Source organism: Choloepus didactylus, chromosome 20 (assembly GCF_015220235.1).
Source record: "Choloepus didactylus isolate mChoDid1 chromosome 20, mChoDid1.pri, whole genome shotgun sequence".
In the NCBI taxonomy this organism is placed as follows: Eukaryota; Metazoa; Chordata; class Mammalia; order Pilosa; family Megalonychidae; genus Choloepus; species Choloepus didactylus.
Window position 1 is genome coordinate 46,787,942 of NC_051326.1, and position 21,739 is coordinate 46,809,680.

At 38.6% G+C, this 21,739-nt stretch overlaps 1 protein-coding gene across 2 annotated transcripts in view; it reads right to left on the bottom strand.

The window, feature by feature from the left end:
• SH3YL1 (SH3 and SYLF domain containing 1) overlaps window positions 1-21,718 on the bottom strand; it is a 72,292-nt gene extending 50,574 nt beyond the window's left edge. Inside the window, exons 1-2 of one of the 2 annotated variants that reach the window (XM_037812847.1) lie at window positions 21,659-21,718; window positions 20,713-20,853 (exon numbers count right to left, since the gene is read on the bottom strand). In XM_037812847.1, the coding sequence (XP_037668775.1) occupies window position 20,713 (1 nt within the window). In that variant the 5' untranslated portion in view covers window positions 20,714-20,853; window positions 21,659-21,718. Of the gene's footprint in view, window positions 1-20,712; window positions 20,854-21,439 lie in introns of both variants that reach the window. The other variant, XM_037812846.1, reaches the window with a different exon arrangement.
• Window positions 21,719-21,739: the final 21 nt, after the last annotated feature.

Below are 21,739 nucleotides of genomic sequence, written 5' to 3' on the forward strand. Positions count from 1 at the left end.
GTCAAACATGGAAGAGAAGGAGCAAGTTCTAAAAGCAGCAAGAGAAAAGCAATTCACCACATACAAAGGAAACAGCATAAGACTAAGTAGTGACTACTCAGCAGCCACCATGGAGGCGAGAAGGCAGTGGCACGATATATTTAAAATTCTGAGTGAGAAACATTTCCAGCCAAGAATACTTTATCCAGCAAAGCTCTCCTTCAAATTTGAGGGAGAGCTTAAAATTTTCACAGACAAACAAATGCTGAGAGAATTTGCTAACAAGAGACCTGCCCTACTGGAGATACTAAAAGGAGCCCTACAGACAGAGAAACAAAGACAGGACAGAGAGACTTGGAGAAAGGTTCAGTACTAAAGAGATTCGGTATGGGTACAATAAAGGATATTAATAGAGAGAGGGAAAAATATGGCAAACATAAACCAAAGGATAAGATGGCCGATTCAAGAAATGCCTTCACGGTTATAACGTTGAATGTAAATGGATTAAACTCCCCAATTAAAAGATACAGATTCGCAGAATGGATCAAAAAAAATGAACCATCAATATGTTGCATACAAGAGACTCATCTTAGACACAGGGACACAAAGAAACTGAAAGTGAAAGGATGGAAAAAAATATTTCATGCAAGCTACAGCCAAAAGAAAGCAGGTGTAGCAATATTAATCTCAGATAAAATAGACTTCAAATGCAGGGATGTTTTGAGAGACAAAGAAGGCCACTACATACTAATAAAAGGGGCAATTCAGCAAGAAGAAATAACAATCGTAAATGTCTATGCACCCAATCAAGGTGCCACAAAATACATGAGAGAAACACTGGCAAAACTAAAGGAAGCAATTGATGTTTCCACAATAATTGTGGGAGACTTCAACACATCACTCTCTCCTATAGATAGATCAACCAGACAGAAGACCAATAAGGAAATTGAAAACCTAAACAATCTGATAAATGAATTAGATTTAACAGACATATACAGGACATTACATCCCAAATCACCAGGATACACATACTTTTCTAGTGCTCATGGAACTTTCTCCAGAATAGATCATATGCTGGGACATAAAACAAGCCTCAATAAACTTAAAAAGATTGAAATTATTCAAAGCACATTCTCTGACCACAATGGAATACAATTAGAAGTCAATAACCATCAGAGACTTAGAAAATTCACAAATACCTGGAGGTTAAACAACACACCCCTAAACAATCAGTGGGTTAAAGAAGAAACAGCAAGAGAAATTGCTAAATATATAGAGACGAATGAAAATGAGAACACAACATACCAAAACCTATGGGATGCAGCAAAAGCAGTGCTAAGGGGGAAATTTATAGCACTAAACGCATATATTAAAAAGGAAGAAAGAGCCAAAATCAAAGAACTAATGGATCAACTGAAGAAGCTAGAAAATGAACAGCAAACCAATCCTAAACCAAGTACAAGAAAAGAAATAACAAGGATTAAAGCAGAAATAAATGACATAGAGAACAAAAAAACAATAGAGAGGATAAATATCACCAAAAGTTGGTTCTTTGAGAAGATCAACAAGATTGACAAGCCCCTAGCTAGACTGACAAAATCAAAAAGAGAGAAGACCCATATAAACAAAATAATGAATGAAAAAGGTGACATAACTGCAGATCCTGAAGAAATTAAAAAAATTATAAGAGGATATTATGAACAACTGTATGGCAAGAAACTGGATAATGTAGAAGAAATGGACAATTTCCTGGAAACATATGAACAACCTAGACTGACCAGAGAAGAAATGGAAGACCTCAACCAACCCATCACAAGCAAAGAGATCCAATCAGTCATCAAAAAGCTTCCCACAAATAAATGCCCAGGGCCAGATGGCTTCACAGGGGAATTCTACCAAACTTTCCAGAAAGAACTGACACCAATCTTACTCAAACTCTTTCAAAACATTGAAAAAAATGGAACACTACCTAACTCATTTTATGAAGCTAACATCAATCTAATACCAAAACCAGGCAAAGATGCTACAAAAAAGGAAAACTACCGGCCAATCTCCCTAATGAATATAGATGCAAAAATCCTCAACAAAATACTTGCAAATCGAATCCAAAGACACATTAAAAAAATCATACACCATGACCAAGTGGGGTTCATTCCAGGCATGCAAGGATGGTTCAACATAAGAAAAACAATCAATGTATTACAACACATTAAAAACTCGAAAGGGAAAAATCAATTGATCATTTCAATAGATGCTGAAAAAGCATTTGACAAAATCCAACATCCCTTTTTGATAAAAACACTTCAAAAGGTAGGAATTGAAGGAAACTTCCTCAACATGATAAAGAGCATATATGAAAAACCCACAGCCAGCATAGTACTCAATGGTGAGAGACTGAAAGCCTTCCCTCTAAGATCAGGAACAAGACAAGGATGCCCGCTGTCACCACTGTTATTCAACATTGTGCTGGAAGTGCTAGCCAGGGCAATCCGGCAAGACAAAGAAATAAAAGGCATCCAAATTGGAAAAGAAGAAGTAAAACTGTCATTGTTTGCAGATGATATGATCTTATATCTAGAAAACCCTGAGAAATCAACGATACAGCTACTAGAGCTAATAAACAAATTTAGCAAAGTAGCGGGATACAAGATTGATGCACATAAGTCAGTAATGTTTCTATATGCTAGAAATGAACAAACTGAAGAGACACTCAAGAAAAAGATACCATTTTCAATAGCAACTAAAAAAATCAAGTACCTAGGAATAAACTTAACCAAAGATGTAAAAGACCTATACAAAGAAAACTACATAACTCTACTAAAAGAAATAGAAGGGGACCTTAAAAGATGGAAAAATATTCCATGTTCATGGATAGGAAGGCTAAATGTCATTAAGATGTCAGTTCTACCCAAACTCATCTACAGATTCAATGCAATCCCAATCAAAATTCCAACAACCTACTTTGCAGACTTGGAAAAGCTAGTTATCAAATTTATTTGGAAAGGGAAGATGCCTCGAATTGCAAAAGACACTCTAAAAAAGAAAAACGAAGTGGGAGGACTTACACTCCCTGACTTTGAAGCTTATTATAAAGCCACAGTTACCAAAACAGCATGGTACTGGCACAAAGATAGACATATAGATCAATGGAATCGAATTGAGAATTCAGAGATAGACCCTCAGATCTATGGCCGACTGATCTTTGATAAGGCCCCCAAAGTCACTGAACTGAGCCATAATGGTGTTTTCAACAAATGGGGCTGGGAGAGTTGGATATCCATATCCAAAAGAATGAAAGAGGACCCCTACCTCACCCCCTACACAAAAATTAACTCAAAATGGACCAAAGATCTTAATATAAAAGAAAGTACCATAAAACTCCTAGAAGATAATGTAGGAAAACATCTTCAAGACCTTGTATTAGGCGGCCACTTCCTAGACTTTACACCCAAAGCACAAGCAACAAAAGAGAAAATAGATAAATGGGAACTCCTCAAGCTTAGAAGTTTCTGCACCTCAAAGGAATTTCTCAAAAAGGTAAAGAGGCAGCCAACTCAATGGGAAAAAGTTTTTGGAAACCATGTATCTGACAAAAGACTGATATCTTGCATATATACAAAGAAATCCTACAACTCAATGACAATAGTACAGACACCCCAATTATAAAATGGGCAAAAGATATGAAAAGACAGTTCTCTGAAGAGGAAATACAAATGGCCAAGAAACACATGAAAAAATGTTCAGCTTCACTAGCTATTAGAGAGATGCAAATTAAGACCACAATGAGATACCATCTAACACCGGTTAGAATGGCTGCCATTAAACAAACAGGAAACTACAAATGCTGGAGGGGATGTGGAGAAATTGGAACTCTTATTCATTGTTGGTGGGACTGTATAATGGTTCAGCCACTCTGGAAGTCAGTCTGGCAGTTCCTTAGAAAACTAGATATAGAGCTACCATTCGATCCAGCGATTGCACTTCTCGGTATATACCCGGAAGATCGGAAAGCAGTGACACGAACAGATATCTGCACGCCAATGTTCGTAGCAGCATTATTCACAATTGCCAAGAGATGGAAACAACCCAAATGTCCTTCAACAGATGAGTGGATAAATAAAATGTGGTATATACACACGATGGAATACTACACGGCAGTAAGAAGGAACGATCTTGTGAAACATATGACAACATGGATGAACCTTGAAGACATAATGCTGAGCGAAATAAGCCAGGCACAAAAAGAGAAATATTATATGCTACCACTAATGTGAACTTTGAAAAATGTAAAACAAATGGTTTATAATGTAGAATGTAGGGGAACTAGCAGTAGAGAGCAATTAAGGAAGGGGGAACAATAATCCAAGAAGAACAGATAAGCTATTTAACGTTCTGGGGATGCCCAGAAATGACTATGGTCTGTTAATTTCTGATGGATATAGCAGGAACAAGTTCACAGAAATGTTGCTATATTATGTAACTTTCTTGGGGTAAAGTAGGAACATGTTGGAAGTTAAGCAGTTATCTTAGGTTAGTTGTCTTTTTCTTACTCCCTTGTTATGGTCTCTTTGAAATGTTCTTTTATTGTATGTTTGTTTTCTTTTTAACTTTTTTTTTCATACAGTTGATTTAAAAAAGAAGAGAAAGTTAAAAAAAAAAAAGAAAGAAAAATGAACTAGTAGAAATTATGGGAGACTTATTTTTCAATTGCATAGTGGAGAAGATCCAAGTATGACAACAAAATTTCTTTGTTTTTAATGTATCAGAAATTATGGCATTAGCTCCTTGTAAAAATAAATGTAAAAGTGCAGATATGCAAATGTTGAAAAAAAAGTATTCCTATTATTAATACCTACTCAGAGCTACTGTCTGCATTTTAGAGTATGCTTCAATTCATTCCTTTAGATTTAAATTATGTTTTTTTCAATAGCTTTTTATATGCCTGAAACATTACCAACAAAAATTGTTCAGCATAAACTGAAAACTGTATATCTAAAAGTATTTAAGATATTAGTGTGAACTTACAATTCTGTTGTATAACTATACATTTTAAATAATTACTCCATAAGTAATCTTTCATTTCAAACCTGACTTCTCAGGCTCATGCTTTGTATGAAGAGGTATGGAAAAGTAAAAACTATATTCTTATGTTTTAAACACATATATGTATTGCCCACATACACATACTCCACATGTACATACTCCCCACACACATACCCCCCCCCACATACACACACAGAAACAAGTCACAAGACAGGTCTTGGTGAGAGATTATATCCTAAGTACTTAATTGTTGCATGCTGTTCCATTTTGCTTAAGCTGCCATTCTGCAATATATCAGAAATGGATTGGCAAAAGGGGATTTATTAGGTTACAAATTTACAGCTCTAAGGCCATAAAAGGGTCCAAACTAAGGCATCAACAAGACGATACCTTCACTGAAGAAAGGCCAATGGCACCCAGAACATCTCTGTCAGCTGGGAAGGCACGTGGCTGGCATCTGCTGGTCCTTTGGTCCTGGACTCTGGTTTCAAAATGGCTTTCTCCAAAATGTCTCTGGGCTTCTGCCCTCTTAAGTTCTCTCTTTCAGTTCCTGTGCATCCTTGCTTGTTCTCCCAGGGTGTTTCTAAGCATCTTGGGGTCCTCTCTTATCTTTTCCAGGGCAAACTCTGGGCTTTATCTCTTAGCTTAGCATCTCGAAGCATCTGAGTCTGTGTCAGCTTCTGAGCTGTTTTTAAGGACTCCAGTAAATTCAAGACCCACCTTGAATGGGCAGGGTCACACCTCCATGGAAATAATCTAATCAAAAGGCCTCACCTATAGTTGGGTGCATCACATCTCTATGGAAACAACCTAATCAAAAGATCTCATCCATAATAAGTCTGCATCCACAAGACTGCATTAAAAGAACATGACTTTTTCTGGGGTACATAACAGATTCAAACCAGAACACATGCCTTTGCATATCACTGATAATTCTGGAATTCAAATTTTTAGGACCTAATATAAACTTACTCCCTGTGCCAGTCTGGATGTATTATGTCCCCCAAAACACTATTATCTTTGATGCAGTCTTGTGTGGGCAGGAAACGTATTGGCGTTGATTGGGTTGAAGACTTTTGATTGGATGTTTCCATGGAGATGCGATCACTCAACTGTGGGCGAGATCTTTCACTGGATAACTGCCATGGAAGTATGGCCCCGCCTATTCGGTGGGGGCCTTGATTAGTTTACCGGCGCACTATATAAGCTCAGACAGAAGGAGGGAGCTTGCTACAGCCAAGAGGGACACTTTGAAGAATGCACGGGAGCTGAGAGAGGAGCTGCAGAGGAGAGACAGTTTGAAGACAGCCGGTGAAAGCAGACTTTTGCTCTGGAGAAGCCAAGAGAGGAAAAACACCCCAAGAGCAACCAAGAGTGACATTTTTGAGGAACTGCAGCCTAGAGAGGAACAACCTGGGAGAAAGCCATTTTGAAACCAGAACTCTGGAGCAGATGCCAGCCACATGCCTTCCCAGGTAACAGAGGTTTTCCGGACACCACTGGCTATCCTCCAGTGAAGGTACCTGATCATTGAAGCATTACCTTCGAACTTTATGGCCTTAAGACTGTAACTTTGTAACCAAATAAACCCCCTTTAATAAAAGCCAATCCATTTCTGGTGTTTTGCATTCCGGCAGCATTAGCAAACCGAAACACTCCCAATCTTCTAAATCCTCTACTTGTTTCACATCAAAACATCTGATTTTGATGATTTTACTGAAATATTAAAAGCCCAATACTCTTTTGCTATTACTATTTTTACTTGCAATGATCAAGATGAAGCAGAAATGCATACATTAAAATCAACAGAAGCACATAATTTTTTTTTAATTCAGTTTTATTGAAATACATTCACACATCATACAATCATCCATGATATGCAATCCACTGTCCACAGTATGATAACATAGTTATGCGTTCATCACCACAATCTATCTCTGAACATTTTCCTTACATCAGAAAGAACCAGAACAAGAATAAAAAATAAAAGTGAAAAAAAAAACACCCAAATCATCCCCCCATCCCACCCCATTTGTCCTTTAGTTTTTATCCCCATTCCTCCATTCATCCATACACTAGATAAAGGGGGTGTGATCCACAAGGTCCTCAAAATCACACTGTCACCCCTTGTAATCTACATTATTATATAATTGTCTTCAGGAGTCCAGGCTGCTGGGTTGGAGTTTGGTAGTGTCAGGTATTTACTTCTAGCTATTCCAATACATTAAAGCCTAAGAGGTGTTATCTATATAGTGCATAAGAATGTCCACCAGAGTGACCTCTCAACTCCATTTGGAATCTCTCAGCCACTGAAACCATTTTGTCTCATTTTGCATCCCCCTTTTGGTCAAGAAGATACTCTAAGTCCCACGATGCCGGGTCTACATTCATCCCCGGGAGTCATACTCTGCGTTGCCAGGGAGATTTACACCCCTGGGAGTCGGGTCCCACGTAGGGGGGAGGGCAGTGAGTTCACCTGTCGAGATGGCTCAGTTAGAGAGAGAGAGGGCCACATCTGAGCAACAAAGAGGTACTCGGGGAGACTCTTAGGCACCATTACATACAACTTTAGACTCTCCTTTGTGGTAATGAGCTTCATAAGGGCAAGGTCCCAAGAAGCACATAATTTTTATTTCAGGAGGGAATCTAAAGACACCCATTCAAAATTATGCTAATGAACTAGTAGTCTTTTCAATTTTCTGTTATTAATGCTTTCATTAAACAGTTTGAATTTATAAGATTTTAGAACAAATATGAACTAGAAAAATTTCATGTGAACATATTTCTGTAGACATATGGGCCTTTAATGTACATTTTATGGAGGAAGCTTTTAGTCATGATTTGAAGTAATATACTGACATACAATAATATATTTAGTATTGCACAAGTGATCATGAAAAAAATAAACAGGAGCAGGCATTTCCAATTTTCCAAATTTTCAATGAAGTTTTTTATACCACTGATAGGCTCTGGAAACTCTGATTAGTGGGAAAATAATCATATGGAACTAGCTTCATGTCTATTTGTATTGCTAGAAAGGAGAGAAGGTAATGAGCTTGAGTTGGTAAGGCAAATAAGAATAAAACTAGAAACCCGACTAACAATAATTTGTATATTTATAAGGAAAATGCACCAACTGTTTATAATTTGCATTATGATTAGGTGACGTATTTCTCTGAATTTTAGTAGGAATCCAAGATGAGATCAGCCATTATACGAAAATTAAGATTATAAGTTATATACAAAGTTTTGCTTTATTATTTGTGTGGCAGGGACAGCTAGTTGTCACCCAATATGTGTGCTTCCTATGTCACAGTATAGAGCTGTCCTGGGGAGGCCACTGTCCAGTTACAGACAACAGTTCCTATCCCTTCTGTTCTGATTTGCTGAAGCTGCCGAAATGCAAAATACCAAAAATGGATTGGCTTTTGCAATGGGGGTTTATTAGTTCACAAATTTACAGTTCTACCACCATGAAAATGTCCCAATTAAGGCATCAACAGGATGCTACTTTTTCTGAAGAAAGGCCAATGGAAGCTGGGGTTCCTCTGTCACATGGGAAGGTACATGGCCAGAGTCTGCTGGGCTTCACATTTCCGTTGCTTTCTCCAAAATGTCTCTGGGCTTCTGTCTCAGTTTCTCTCTCTCAGCTCCTGTGCATCCTTGCTGGTTTCTTCCAGGTGTTTCTCTCTAACTGTCTGGAGGTCCTCTCTTAGCTTCTCTAGGGCAAACTCTGGATTTCATCTCTTAGCTTCTCTCCTGGTTCTGGTTTCAATGGCTGTCTCCAAAATGTCTCTGGGAGGAGAGAATCTAAGATGATGGCTAGGTGAAACAGGGCAAAAAAAAAAAAAAAACACCTCCGTGAAAAATACTAGATAAAAACCAGAGGGTGACCCAGAACACCAGTTCCAAAGTAGCACCAGCCAGACAAGTTCTGCTAAATCTACAGAGACCGTGCATTTGGTGAAACCAGGAGTCTGCATTCTGAAACGAGTGAGTGAGTCAGCTGAAAGTCCCTTGGCCATGTTGAGGTGTGGGGAAACGGTGTGCTGGCATTTGGAGATGGACTAGTTCTTTAAAAAAAAAAAAAAAAAAAGCCCGGGAGCAGCTGCAGATATGACGGGGAGAGCCGTGCAGTGAAGCACAGCGGGAGCGGGTGGGCTAACGCCTCAGTGTCTGGCGTGGAGGATACCCTTTCCCACACCCACTGCTGACTGTCTCAGGCCCAGGGGAGCAAAGGGGAGCCAAAGGGAGAAAGGACTGCACGACTTGCAGCCATCTCCCCGGCGGGTGGGGGACGCTCCTGACCAGGGCTGGACCCGCAGCCCAGAGCCTCTCTGGGAAGCCCAGTGTGACAGGGAGTTTTTCCCGCAGCACTGCGCACCTGCCAGAGTGTTGGCTGTGGACAGTGGCCTTTAATACACCCATGGCTGATTGTCCCGGAGCTGGGAGGGCGGTGCTGTGTGGAAAGGGAGAAGTTAACGCATCCCGTTCAACCATCTTTGAAGTGGGCTGGGAACGCCCCTGCACAGCCTGGCGTCCCAGGGCTTCCCTGGAGGCCGGTGTACATTTGTGACATGGTGCGGCCCTCTCTCAGCAGAGGTCCTAGAAGAGCACAGCAGGGAAGGGGGAACCACTCAGAAATCCCAGGGAACCTATGTCAATACTAAGGACTTGTGGGTCAGCGGCAGAGAACAGCCTTAAATCTCCGGGAACATCTGGGAGGTTTGATTATTAAAGCTGCCCTTCCTCCCTAACCGCTCAGACACACGCCCCTCATTCAGGGTGGACGGCACCAACAACATACCCAAATTAAGTGCACCAATTAGATCACACAAGAATCAAGATCCCCACATACCACAAAGACAAAGTTGGGGAGAACTGACTTGAAGGGAATAGGTGACTCATGGATGCCATCTGCTGGTTAGACAGAGAAAGTGTATGCCACCAAGCTGCAGTTCTGACAAATTAGAGATCAAGTAAAGCAAATGCCAAGAGGTCAAAAACAACAGAAAATCTTAAAGCATATGATAAAACCAGACGATATGGAGAACCCAAACCCAAATACCCAAATCAAAAGATCAGAAGACACACAGTACTTGGCACAATTAATCAAAGAACTACAGACAGGCAATGAGAGCATGGCACAGGATATAAAGGACATGAAGAAGAGCATGGCATAGGACATAAAAGACATAAAGAAGACTCTAGAAGAGCATAAAGAAGAAATTGCAAGAGTAAATAAAAAAATAGAAGATCTTACGGAAATTAAAGAAACTGTAGGCCAAATTAAAAAGATTCTGGATACTCATAATACAAGATTAGACAAAGCTGAACAACAACTCAGCCTCCTCGAGGACCACAGAACAGAAAATGAAAGAACAAAAGAAAGAATGGGGAAAAAATCAAAAAAATTGAAACGGATCTCAGGGATATGACAGATGAAATAAAATGTCCAAATTTAAGACTCATTGGTGTCCCAGAAGGTGAAGAGAAGGGTAAAGGTCTAGAAAGAGTATTCAAAGAAATTGTTGGGGAAAACTTCCCAAACCTTCTACACAATATAAATACACAAAATGTCCCTGGGCATTTTTTCAATAAGCGTCTCTGAGCTCTCTTCAAAATGTCTCTGCCTTTTATCCTCTGATAAAGGACACCAGTAAACTAATTAAGACCCACCTTGGGAATGAGTAGGGTCACATCTCCATGCAAACAACCTAATCAAAAGATCCCACCCACAATAAGTCTGCACCCACAAGATTGGATTAAAAGAACATGGTTTTTGTGGGGTACATAATAGATTCAAACCAGCATAAATACTTTATAGAATTCCATTATTTATCCAACAGAACATATTGAGCAATAAATTGCAAAATAACACAATAACTGTTGGCAAACTACTGTCTGTAGGCCAAATTCAGCCTTCCACTTGTTTCTGTGTATACTCTATGAGGTAAGAATGATTTTACATTTCATAATGGTTGAAAAAAAATCAAAACAAAAAAGGAATGATATAGCATGTGAAAAGATGTTTTCAAAAACGAAATAAAGTAAAATGACATAACAGAGGAGCATTGACAGATAAACATTTGTGATTTATTTTGATGATAAGGAACACTAACTTTGAACCTCAATTAAGTGAAATATTATCACTCTCCAGAAGAGAATTCCATTCTTCTCATCAACAGAATGTACTCAATTATTATTACTATATTTAGGGTTTCATCTACAACAAAAAACTGTGGATGTTTGCTTATTCTCCTGTTACTTAAGTATCTACCTAACATCTTCTATTTTGTCCCTCAGCCTGCAAAGCAAAAACTATTTTCTATTAAGCCCCTTATGGAAAAATTTATCAAATTGTGACCTATTGAAATACTACTCATTCTTCAGGACCAAGCTTAAATGCTGCTTTCTCCATCAAAGTTTTCTGCATAGCCCTTCAAATAAATGAAATCTCACTAGGACTCAGTTCCATTTGCATGTTATTTGCAACTTGCTTAAAGCACTTAGCTTGCCAGGGCTGTTTGCTGTGGCAAAGTGCTGCAGATGAGTTGCCTTAAAAAAGGGGGACTTATTGACTCTCAGTTCTGGAGGCTAGGAATCCAAAAATCAAGGTGTGGCCAGGGCCATGCTTCCTCTGAAGTCTGCAGTGTTCTTTCCTACGAAGTCAGTAAGGTTCTAGGGGTGCTTGCCTGCAATCCATAACTCAATCTCTGCCTCTGTCACACCGCCATCTCTCTATTACTACATAAGTCATCTTTCCCTATCTCTAATTTCCTTTCCTTGTAAGGACACTAGTCATATTGGATTAAGGCCCACCCTGATCCAGTTTGGTCTTAAGTATTAATATTTTCAAAGACCCTATTTACAAATTAATTCACATTCACCAGACCAGGGTTTAGGACTTGAACATGTCTTTTTCAGGGATATGAGTCAATCTACAGTAAACAAGTAATGGGAATAAGACTGATTGTTTACTTGTACAGCAAGATTATACTGTCTGAATTGTTTGTTGTTGCCAATTTTCCTGTTGTCTCAGGAGCCCTCTCTAATTCAAGGAGCCACCAGAACAGTGATTTCCAACTTTGGCTGCACACAAAATAGTCACCTAAAGAGCTTTCAAAATATATGTGTCTGCCTTCCCCCAAATTTGGTTTCACTGGTCTGGGTGAGGACCCAGGCAGCACTTTTTTCTTTTTTTTCCTTTTTTTTTTTGATGCAGCCAAGGTTGATAACCCCACTTGATCAGGCCTCAAGAAAAGAATGAAAAAGCATTAAGAATGATGGCTTCTCCTTCTCAGTCTCATTTATCAGATCCCCTTATCATCCCCAAACCTCCATCATCAGTAATCTTCTCTTTTCTGTTTATACTCAAATCTCAGGTGTCTTGACTTTAAGTACCATTTCTATCTGACAATTCTCTTATTTTTATCTATACTTTACTCTTCCCCTAAATCCCAGACTGACAATAACAATTACGTATTTGACATCTCCATATTGAGATAATCAAGTAAGCCTCTTAAATTTAATTTATTCAAAAATAATTCCAGATGCTCCATCTCCCCCAAAATCTGCTCTGCAAGTCTGATTATACAAGCATTAACCATCCGTCTGGGAGCTCACATCCACAACCTGTGTTCACTATGACTTCTCCATCTCTCTCAAGTCCCATAGCCAATATATCAGCAATCTCTAACAGTTCTACCTTCAAAATATATCCTGAATCTGTCTACATTTCACTTCCTTCAATGCTACCACCGTGGTCCAAAGAACATCATTTCTCATTCTATTGCAATAGCCTCCTAATAGGTTTCCCTGTTCCTAGCCTTAAACCTCTAAGGTTATTTCTCCAAGGAATAGCCATACTGCTCCTTTTAGGTAACATCTCAGATAATGTAACTCCATCACTTAAAATATCTTAATGTTTTCCCATCATATTTAGTCTGCACCATGGTCTATATCATTTATATACATATATACATACACACACACACACACACACACATACACACACACATATATGGACCACACACAGTCTCTTCCCTACATATATCCCTCAGTAGAATATAAGTTCCATGAGTGTAAGCACACTGACTATTATATTTTATTAGCTGCAATACCACCACCACATACCATAATGCCTAGCATATGGTAAGTGCCCAATAAGTATTTATTAAATATGTAGCTTATGAATTAAAAGTTGAATCCCTGTGAGGAATAGAAAGAAGTTATTCATGTAGAAAATCCAATGGATTCAGAAGAAAGCAAGCTGAGTAATAGCAAAGTTTCCCTGTATCTCAGGTTACAAAACATTTCCCAGACCTTAAACAATAGGCGAGTAAGAGGGCAAGTAAGGCACAAATTATCTCCCTAAAATAGGAGAACAATGTTAAGTAGTCCTTCCCCAGGTCCAACCAGGAAAAGGAAGGGACAACAAAAACAAATCAAAAACAAAAAAACTAGGGAGATCCGAGTGCAATGCAGCCAGGTAGCACAAACCTAAGTAGAATGCTCTGAGAAGTCTCACATACATCCCAATGCCAAGTATTATTCAGATTAGCATAGTAGTAATCAGGATTATAGCTCACCCCACAGTTTCCTTCAGCCCAGAACACACAGAAGGAGCCAGTGGTTCCATTTGCAGAAGGAAACTTTGCTATTGTTCTATTAGTGTTCCAGTTTGCTAATGCTGCCGGAATGTAAAACATCAGAAATGGATTGGCTTTTGCAAAAGGGGGTTTATTTGGTTACGCAGTTACAATCTTAAGGCCATAAAGTATCCAAGGTAAGTCATCAACAATTGGGCTCCTTCACTGGGGGATGGCCAGTGGCATCTGGAAAACCTGTTAGCTGGGAAGGCACATGGCTGGCATCTGCTCTGGGGTTCTGGTTTCAAAATGGCTTTCTTCCAGGACGTTCCTCCCTAGGCTTCAGCTCTTCAAAAATGTCACTGTTAGTTGCTCTTGGGGCATTTGTCCTCTCTTAGCTTCTCTGGAGCAAAAGTCTGCTTTCAAAGGCCATCTCCAAAATGTCTCTGTAAGCTGAAGCTCCTCTCTTAGCTCCTGTGCATTCTTCAAAGTAACCCTCTTGGCTATAGAAAGCTTGCTCCTTCTGTCTGAGCTTTTATAGGGCTCCAGTGAACTGAGGCCCAGATTGAATGGGCAGGGCCACGCCTCTATGGAAATTATCTAATCAGAGTTATCACCTAATCAACACTAATATGTCTGCCCACACAAGACTGCATCAAAGATAATGGTGTTTTGGGGGACATAATACATTCAAACTGGTGCAATTAGAGAGTTGGACTGTCAGAATCTTGCAAAAGAAATGAGGGTCAAATTAGCGGTACCTTTAAGTATTACTGTTAACCAAATACCAAAGAAGCAAATTTTAGAGTGGATGGTGGCAACCTAGACCAGACATCTCTTGTCACATACCCCCTTCTCCCTTGAGGGAGAAAGGGAAATTCAAAATTGATGGTAAATGAGGGCTAAAAACACAATTTGTATATTCTGGCTCTCAGGTTTGTGATTTGTGATTCATACCTGTACATTCATCTTTTCTTCCTAATTCCTTTGCACTCTCACCTTTTCCCACCACTTATCTGTACAATTCTTACAGGCTGGAAGCAATATATTTTACTTATCTTTGTATTCCCTAATGGGCCTGGTTCATATTTTGTGAGTGCTCAATACATTTTATTGCACTGAATTAATAAACTATAGTGGAAATTTGTTCTTTTTACTGTGGAACATCTAATTTACCTTATTTTATAAATTAGCACAGACCATGTGCTTCCATTGAAGCAGCAACCTTGGCAACAGGAGTGGCTCAAGTGACCCAAGTCTATAAAATTAAAATAAATCTATTTCTTAAGCCACGGCAGTGCTTCATAACCAGTGTTGATCCAATATATCAGCATCAAAACAGGGACTTGTGTGGGAACTACTAGAACTATCTCTTTCCAAGGCACTTAAGCTTAAACTTGCCACAGGATTTGTCTTTCTGAGAACAAAACCATGTAGAAGAGTGTTTGACAAGAGATGGAAAGGGCCTGTTGATGTTGCTTGAGTCCTGGATCCAGTCATGTCTGAAATCACAAGTAGCTCTGAACTTTTTAGTTATACAGAACAATAAGATCCTTTTTTTGCTAACACCAATTTAGATCAGATTTTATGACACATGCAACTAACACATAGTAAATAATACATCAACCTTACAAAAAAAAGGTTTTCTTCTTTGAACTCTCTCAACCAAGACTGTCTGAGGCCAATCAAATAAGCAAATTCCACAGTTGAGAGTTCTTATTGCAAACATCCTGCTGTAGGAAAGGTCATAGCCTCTTTTGTAAACAGGGGAAAGAAAGCTATTTGACTTGGGAATTCAGATTCAGCCTGGGATGCCTGCAGACCATAAAGCTCAGACCACTAAGCCACTAAGTGGTAAAAGCCCTTTCTAACCACTGTCCTCTGTTACTGCAAACTGTGTGCTGACAAGATTAACCATAATGAGGACTACAGCCTGGCTAATTTTTTTTATATTACAAATTCTATCAAACTTCTGATAAAATCATAATGCCTGGTCATAGTTATATATAATGAACTTGTCTGTAGGAAACTTTTAAAAAATTAATTTAGATATACACCTCCATTCCTGTCCTCAGCATTAAATCATGGCTCAAATTTTACTCTGCTGTATCATAAGGCATAAAAAGCATGGTTTGATAGGAATATTGATATTATATTCCATTATATTGCTAAATTCATGAAGATACAGCTCATTATTAATGAAGCCTCTTAAATTTTAAATAACTGTTAGCATGTGAACATTCACAAAAATCTTAAGTGTCTTGATTCCCAAGGCCAAGCAAATGCTTTATAAATATTTGTTATTTTTCCTAAGAGGAAGATAGCTGCCAAACCTCAAGCTAAGAAATTCTCAAACACAAAGTTTTCTTTAAAAAGTAACTAAAATGTTTGAAAAGTTCCACACTAAGAATTTTTTTAATTAAGTAGAGTTTATAAAATATTGGAAAGAAAAGTTTTACCCTGGAAATCTGAAGAGCTTAAAATGGGCTTAAGGACTGGAAATAATTTACATACTAATCTTCAAGGCCAGATCTTCAGGGGTAAAGTTAATGGTGACAAATAGTGACAATTGAAAACCTTCTTGTGGTAAACTGCCACGTGGGGTGCAAAAGCTGAATACTCTCTCCTATCTAGACCTCTGCCAACTCTGGAATGAAAGGAAGGAGACAAAACAGCCCCCAATCCACCACCTTCACTACTAGAGTTTAAGACTTTCCAAACTTTTTTTTCCATCAACAAGCATCCACTGAGTTATTTTCCTCAGTGGACTTTAAATTATGAAAGATGCACATATAGGAAAAGTGGATATAGAAATGGCTTTCTAAATTTCCATTAATCAACAATTAATAAAATTACTAAGACTTGTAATATGCATGAAATAGAGGTTGACCTACTAAATTTATAAAATCCCATCCAAAATCAAGGACACTACATAGATGATAATGATATATTTAGAACAAATTGATAAAATCTTAGCCAAATCAAAGACACTTTATCTGTCTACCTACCTGCTCACTTCTCATCTATCTATCTGCGTATATGTTCAAATAGACTTTGATATTGCCTTTAGCTCAGCAACCTTTATTGGTCCTGTATCATCTTGAAAAGCACTGACTGCCTTGGTTTAACTACTTTCTTTGATTTAAAGACAAAGCTTTCTGCTCTAGAAATCTCTAGTCAAATCATGCTGACCTCCCTAATCCAGTATAAACTTTAAACCCATGATTTATCACTTGAATCCCAAATCTTAGTGTGGCCTGAGCTTCTTTCCATGTCCCCTTGTAACCGAGAAGTTAGTATATAAGGGATGATTATGATTACTGAATCATTATATGGATATTCTTTTTTACTTTCTGGTATATTAAAGTAGACAGAGGGAAATACCTGAAGTCTCTGAACTGTAATCCAGCTGCCTTGATCTCTGACAATGATTGTATAGCCTTAATCTTGGGTCCTTGTGATTGTAAAAACCTTGTGACTGGCTCTCACCAGTACCCATTTTATCCAGTTTTTTTGACTTCAGAGTCTTATGACAACTAAAAACAGCCCCTAATGTTATCATTGAAGAGACTTATGTCAGCCCAGAACTAACCCACCCCAAATTGATCTAACCAAAATGTACCCACCTGACATATGCTGTAGCTTAGACTTTAACCTATAAGTGACTTATACCTCATTATAATACTAAAAATAACACCCATTATCATATTAAGGCTGCCATTTTCTTACACAAATTCTGTGACTAAGCATGTAATCCATCTGCACATGCTCAATAATTAGATAACTTATGATTAACATCATCTAGAGCCATTGTGCTCATTATCGTAAAACCTGCCCATCTTTTGACACTATAAAATGATCAGAGTTACTATAGTTTGGGGAGACAGATTTTTAGGCCAATAGGCCACTTGATCTCCTGATTCACGCCGAACAATAAACTCTTTCTCCCTTTGAAACCCTGGTGTCTCAGGGATTGGTCATTTGAGTGCATGGACCAGAGAACTCAGTGCTTTTGTCTGGTATCACCCTTGACCCCATGCTAAATACAGGGGAACAAAGAGTGTGAATTGATAAGAAAAGTAACTTATAGCATAAGAAAGCCTTTGATATACATACTGATGTCTACTCTACCTTTACATAAATGTCAGGTGCTATTCAATTCAATAAAAAACAACCCTTTCAAAGTCCACTGAAACTGCTGCTAATTAGTAATAAGGTTTTGAAAAATAAAATAAAAGACTACATATATTGAAGGGTCAATATACACATTTTTAGTTTTGACTGAGGAAAAGTTATAGTCTTATATTCCAATACATATTGTTATCAAGCTCGATGATACCCCATAAATATCCCTAGATTATGGAGCTGCTGAATCAAAAAGACACGTTTTTCTAGTCAGTGTGATATATGAGGAAAAATACAAATATAGTGTAATATTACTACTAACGTATTTCTTCATAAATGAATTTGGATATTTTTTAGCCAGGCAGAAATGGGAAAAGAGAGCCTATTTCACTTTTACTTACTAAGGAGAAGTTTATTAAATCATATCATTCAGACTGACTGGCCTGGGTCAAAAATATAAAAAAAACTTACTCCTTATATTTTGATAATAAATGATAACATTTAAAAATTCTGAAATGTAGAAAAGGCATGGAAACTAAGGACCATGAAGAGTATCTAAGCAAAGTGAGAAGTGAGTTATTAGCATTCATTTATTTGGATAATCAAAAGTGGACATTTAAATGAAACAAATTTAATATCACATGAAAATGCAAAAATGCTACAGCTAATTATAAAAAATGTGCCTAACACTCTCACTCCATCCTTGAGTTTTACTAGTATGAGGCAGGGTTCAGAAATAGTCCATTAGTTGGTAATTTTAAAGAACTGAAACTTCAATGGTTTGTATCCTAGGCAGCATGAAAATGTCATGTAATCTATGACTATTAGCCATTCTATATCTTTGTTATGGGCCAATCAAGAAGAGGGCCTAAAACTACAAGAAAATACAGATTTGGAGAAACTATTTCTAGACAATGGAGGATTAGGAAGCAAAACAAAACAAGCAAACAAAAAAACAATGCTTGATCAAGACACTCAGTTAAAACACATAATCTATTAAAATAAAACAATTATTTTTCATTTATCTAAGTTCACATAAGAAAATAAATGTTTGTTGAGTACCTATGATATAACAAGCTCTGTTGTAGGTGTTTTACACAGTCTCACTTTACCCTTAAAACAATCCTATTCAATATGTACTGTTAAGAACCATTTTATAGTGATGACAAAACTGAGTCTGAGAGACAACTTGCTCTGGTTACACAGTTAATTAAGAGGAAGAACTAGAATTCAAAATGAAAAGTGATGTGGGCTCAAAGTAGTACATATGCCACTCTGGTCCTATCATTTGGCGTAAAAGCTGACTCTTCCCAAAGAAAATTATTAAAAAATCAATGTGCTTAGGTCTCAAATTGCAGAGAACTGTGTCTTATCATGATGTCTTTGCATATCAGGCAATGTGTATGTGATTTCTGTACTCAATACAGCAAACAATATTTCTTTTTGACCAGCATCCTCTTTCTCTCATTTTGAAACATTAAATTTTCATTTCCAAATGGCAAGAAATCTCCTGATAATAATGATTTTCTAAACATCAAAAAAGTGTCAAATCACTTAGTGAGCAAGGCTTTTTAAAAATTACTTTTAAAAATATTACAAAAGATATAAGATAGTATTTATGTATTTTACTGAAATTTTATTTAAATAGAACATTAGTGAACCAAATAACCATTTCTTCTTAATCAACTTAAGATAAAACAGTATTATAACTAATTTTGATTATTTAACCTCCAACACAGTCATTTGTAAACACCTCAATGTTTAGTTACTCCACAGGCATTTCAATAAAGGCCGGCACAGCAGAGATAGCACTTCAAAACTGAGACCTATTATTTCTCTGAATTATGTGTGTACAAATTTTCTACCTCATTATTAATTCAGACCTTCCTTCAAATCAATAAAAATACCTATGAGAAAAAGAATGCAGGATGCATATTCTATACGCAGAAGAAAAACTGAAAACCCTATCTCCTACTAGAATATCCTTAGCCAATCAGACTGTCAAGTTCCTCGTGGGCAGGGATCACATCTTGGTGCTAATCTTTCCAACTCTGCATTATCAGGAAGTAATGGTATACTCTGAAATGACTGTGGAAATTAAGTGAAAATGACACGTTTCCAGCCAGTAGTGTAAACCCTATTTTCTCACGGTTACCTACCAATTCAGAGTAACTTCATACTTCTTTAAATAAAGAAAAAATATTACAGCAATGAGATCCACAAAGAGGTACGGAGCTCACACTACCAGGGTGACGTTACGTGCTTGATACAGATGCGGCTCAAACAGCTTTGCTCTTTGCCAAACAGTGACCTCTTTATCCCAAGTTATTTCGTAAACATGTTCTGCTGGTCACAGGGAGGTTAGGGTGAGAGTGCGTGGATAGCCTGGCACTTTTCATTTCGGGAAAAGAAAACCAAACCAAACATGTTACCTTACTGGCATTAGAGCAATGGCATCTTGCTGACTCCTGCCCCGTGTTGTATCACGCTCATCCCAAACCCATAACACTGAGAAAGCTTTCAGAATGTCTTTTATTAAAACAACTTTTGAAACGGAAAAATAGAAAAACAGAAATACGCGGTTTTTCAAATATTCGATATTCACAAATAACTAATAAAACGAGTAATAATAGGTAAAATTCAAAACTTACTAAGAGTTTCTTCACGAACTGAAACGAAGGTGACTAAACTTAAATAGTATAAACCATTATGGTCAAGAGTACCGGGAACTACTTAATTTTAAATTTTGACAGTCTGCGGAATAATTCATGTTGAAGTGGTAATAGATGTGCAACAATAAACATCCCAGAGACATCACCTTTTTTCTCTTCCTGTTTCACCAACAAATGATCTTCCCCGGCAAACACTTTTAAAAAGGGAAGGGGTGGCTTACCATTAAATAAATAAATAAATAAAAATCCTGTCCTATTCAAGCTGAGATTCACGCCTAGCATAACCAAATATTGGTACTCACTTGTGCCCTCAGAGCCTTCTCCACTTCCGGCGCCCCTGCAGCTCCAAAACAACTACCAAGGAAGACAAGGAAGAGGAAGAACTGCTCTTGGCTAGGGCTCCGCCTCCCCAAAGTAGGGACGGTCCCTAGCGAGCTTCACACCTGAAACAGGTAAAGGAGCAAGTAAACACCCCACTGTTGTCCAGTGTAAAACATCTACTTTATGAAATATTCGCAGGACAAAAATAACAAAATCTAGGGACTGGCAGTTGGGTAAGGACTCCGCTCAACTTGATCACTCCCGAGGTGACTTGTAAAAATTCCGATTTTTTTTAAGTTGAGGGAAAAAGCAAGGCAGATGATCCCTACTGCAGAGCCGGAAGGTGCTCCACCTTTTTTTTGCGACAGTTCTGACTGCGGACCGGGTACAGCGATAGTTGGAAGAGATGGCATTGCAGAGTTGTAGCCTCGGGGTCTCCAAGAAAGAACCCCGGGCATAAAACGGGGACTTGTCTCCCCGGGGCACTGCTTTATCCCCACGACTGCGCGGAGCTTTACTCTGAAGGCTGAAGAGGCTTAGGGATCCAGGGGGAGTTTCTGTTTTCGTGGACACTTAAAAGCAGAGAACAGTGCGTGATCTCAACTGCAAGAAATCCCGTCTTCTCCTGGGTCTCACCTAGCTCCGTCAGGATTGCTAAGCCCCCTCCGCTAACACTCGGGGAGCCCCGCACTGGCCCTGCCCACAGACCTCCAGGCAGCAGGTGTTGGTCTCCCACCACCCAAATCATCTGCCTCAGCGCGGCAGGGTCGGCGCGTTTACTTCCCCACTTGGCCTGGCCCTCGGCTCGCACCAGACGTGCGCTCAAGGGAATTAACTCAGCCGAGCCACGGTGCATTACAGCTTCCAGCACCGCTAAAAGGAAAGCAGGTCCCTTCCAGCGCTCCCACCCCGGCTGTAAGTATTAACCGGCGGCCAAATCTGCAGGACTGGAGTAACCACAGGGGTACGCCCACCCCTCTTCGCAGCCTCTCCAGGTAGACTCAAACT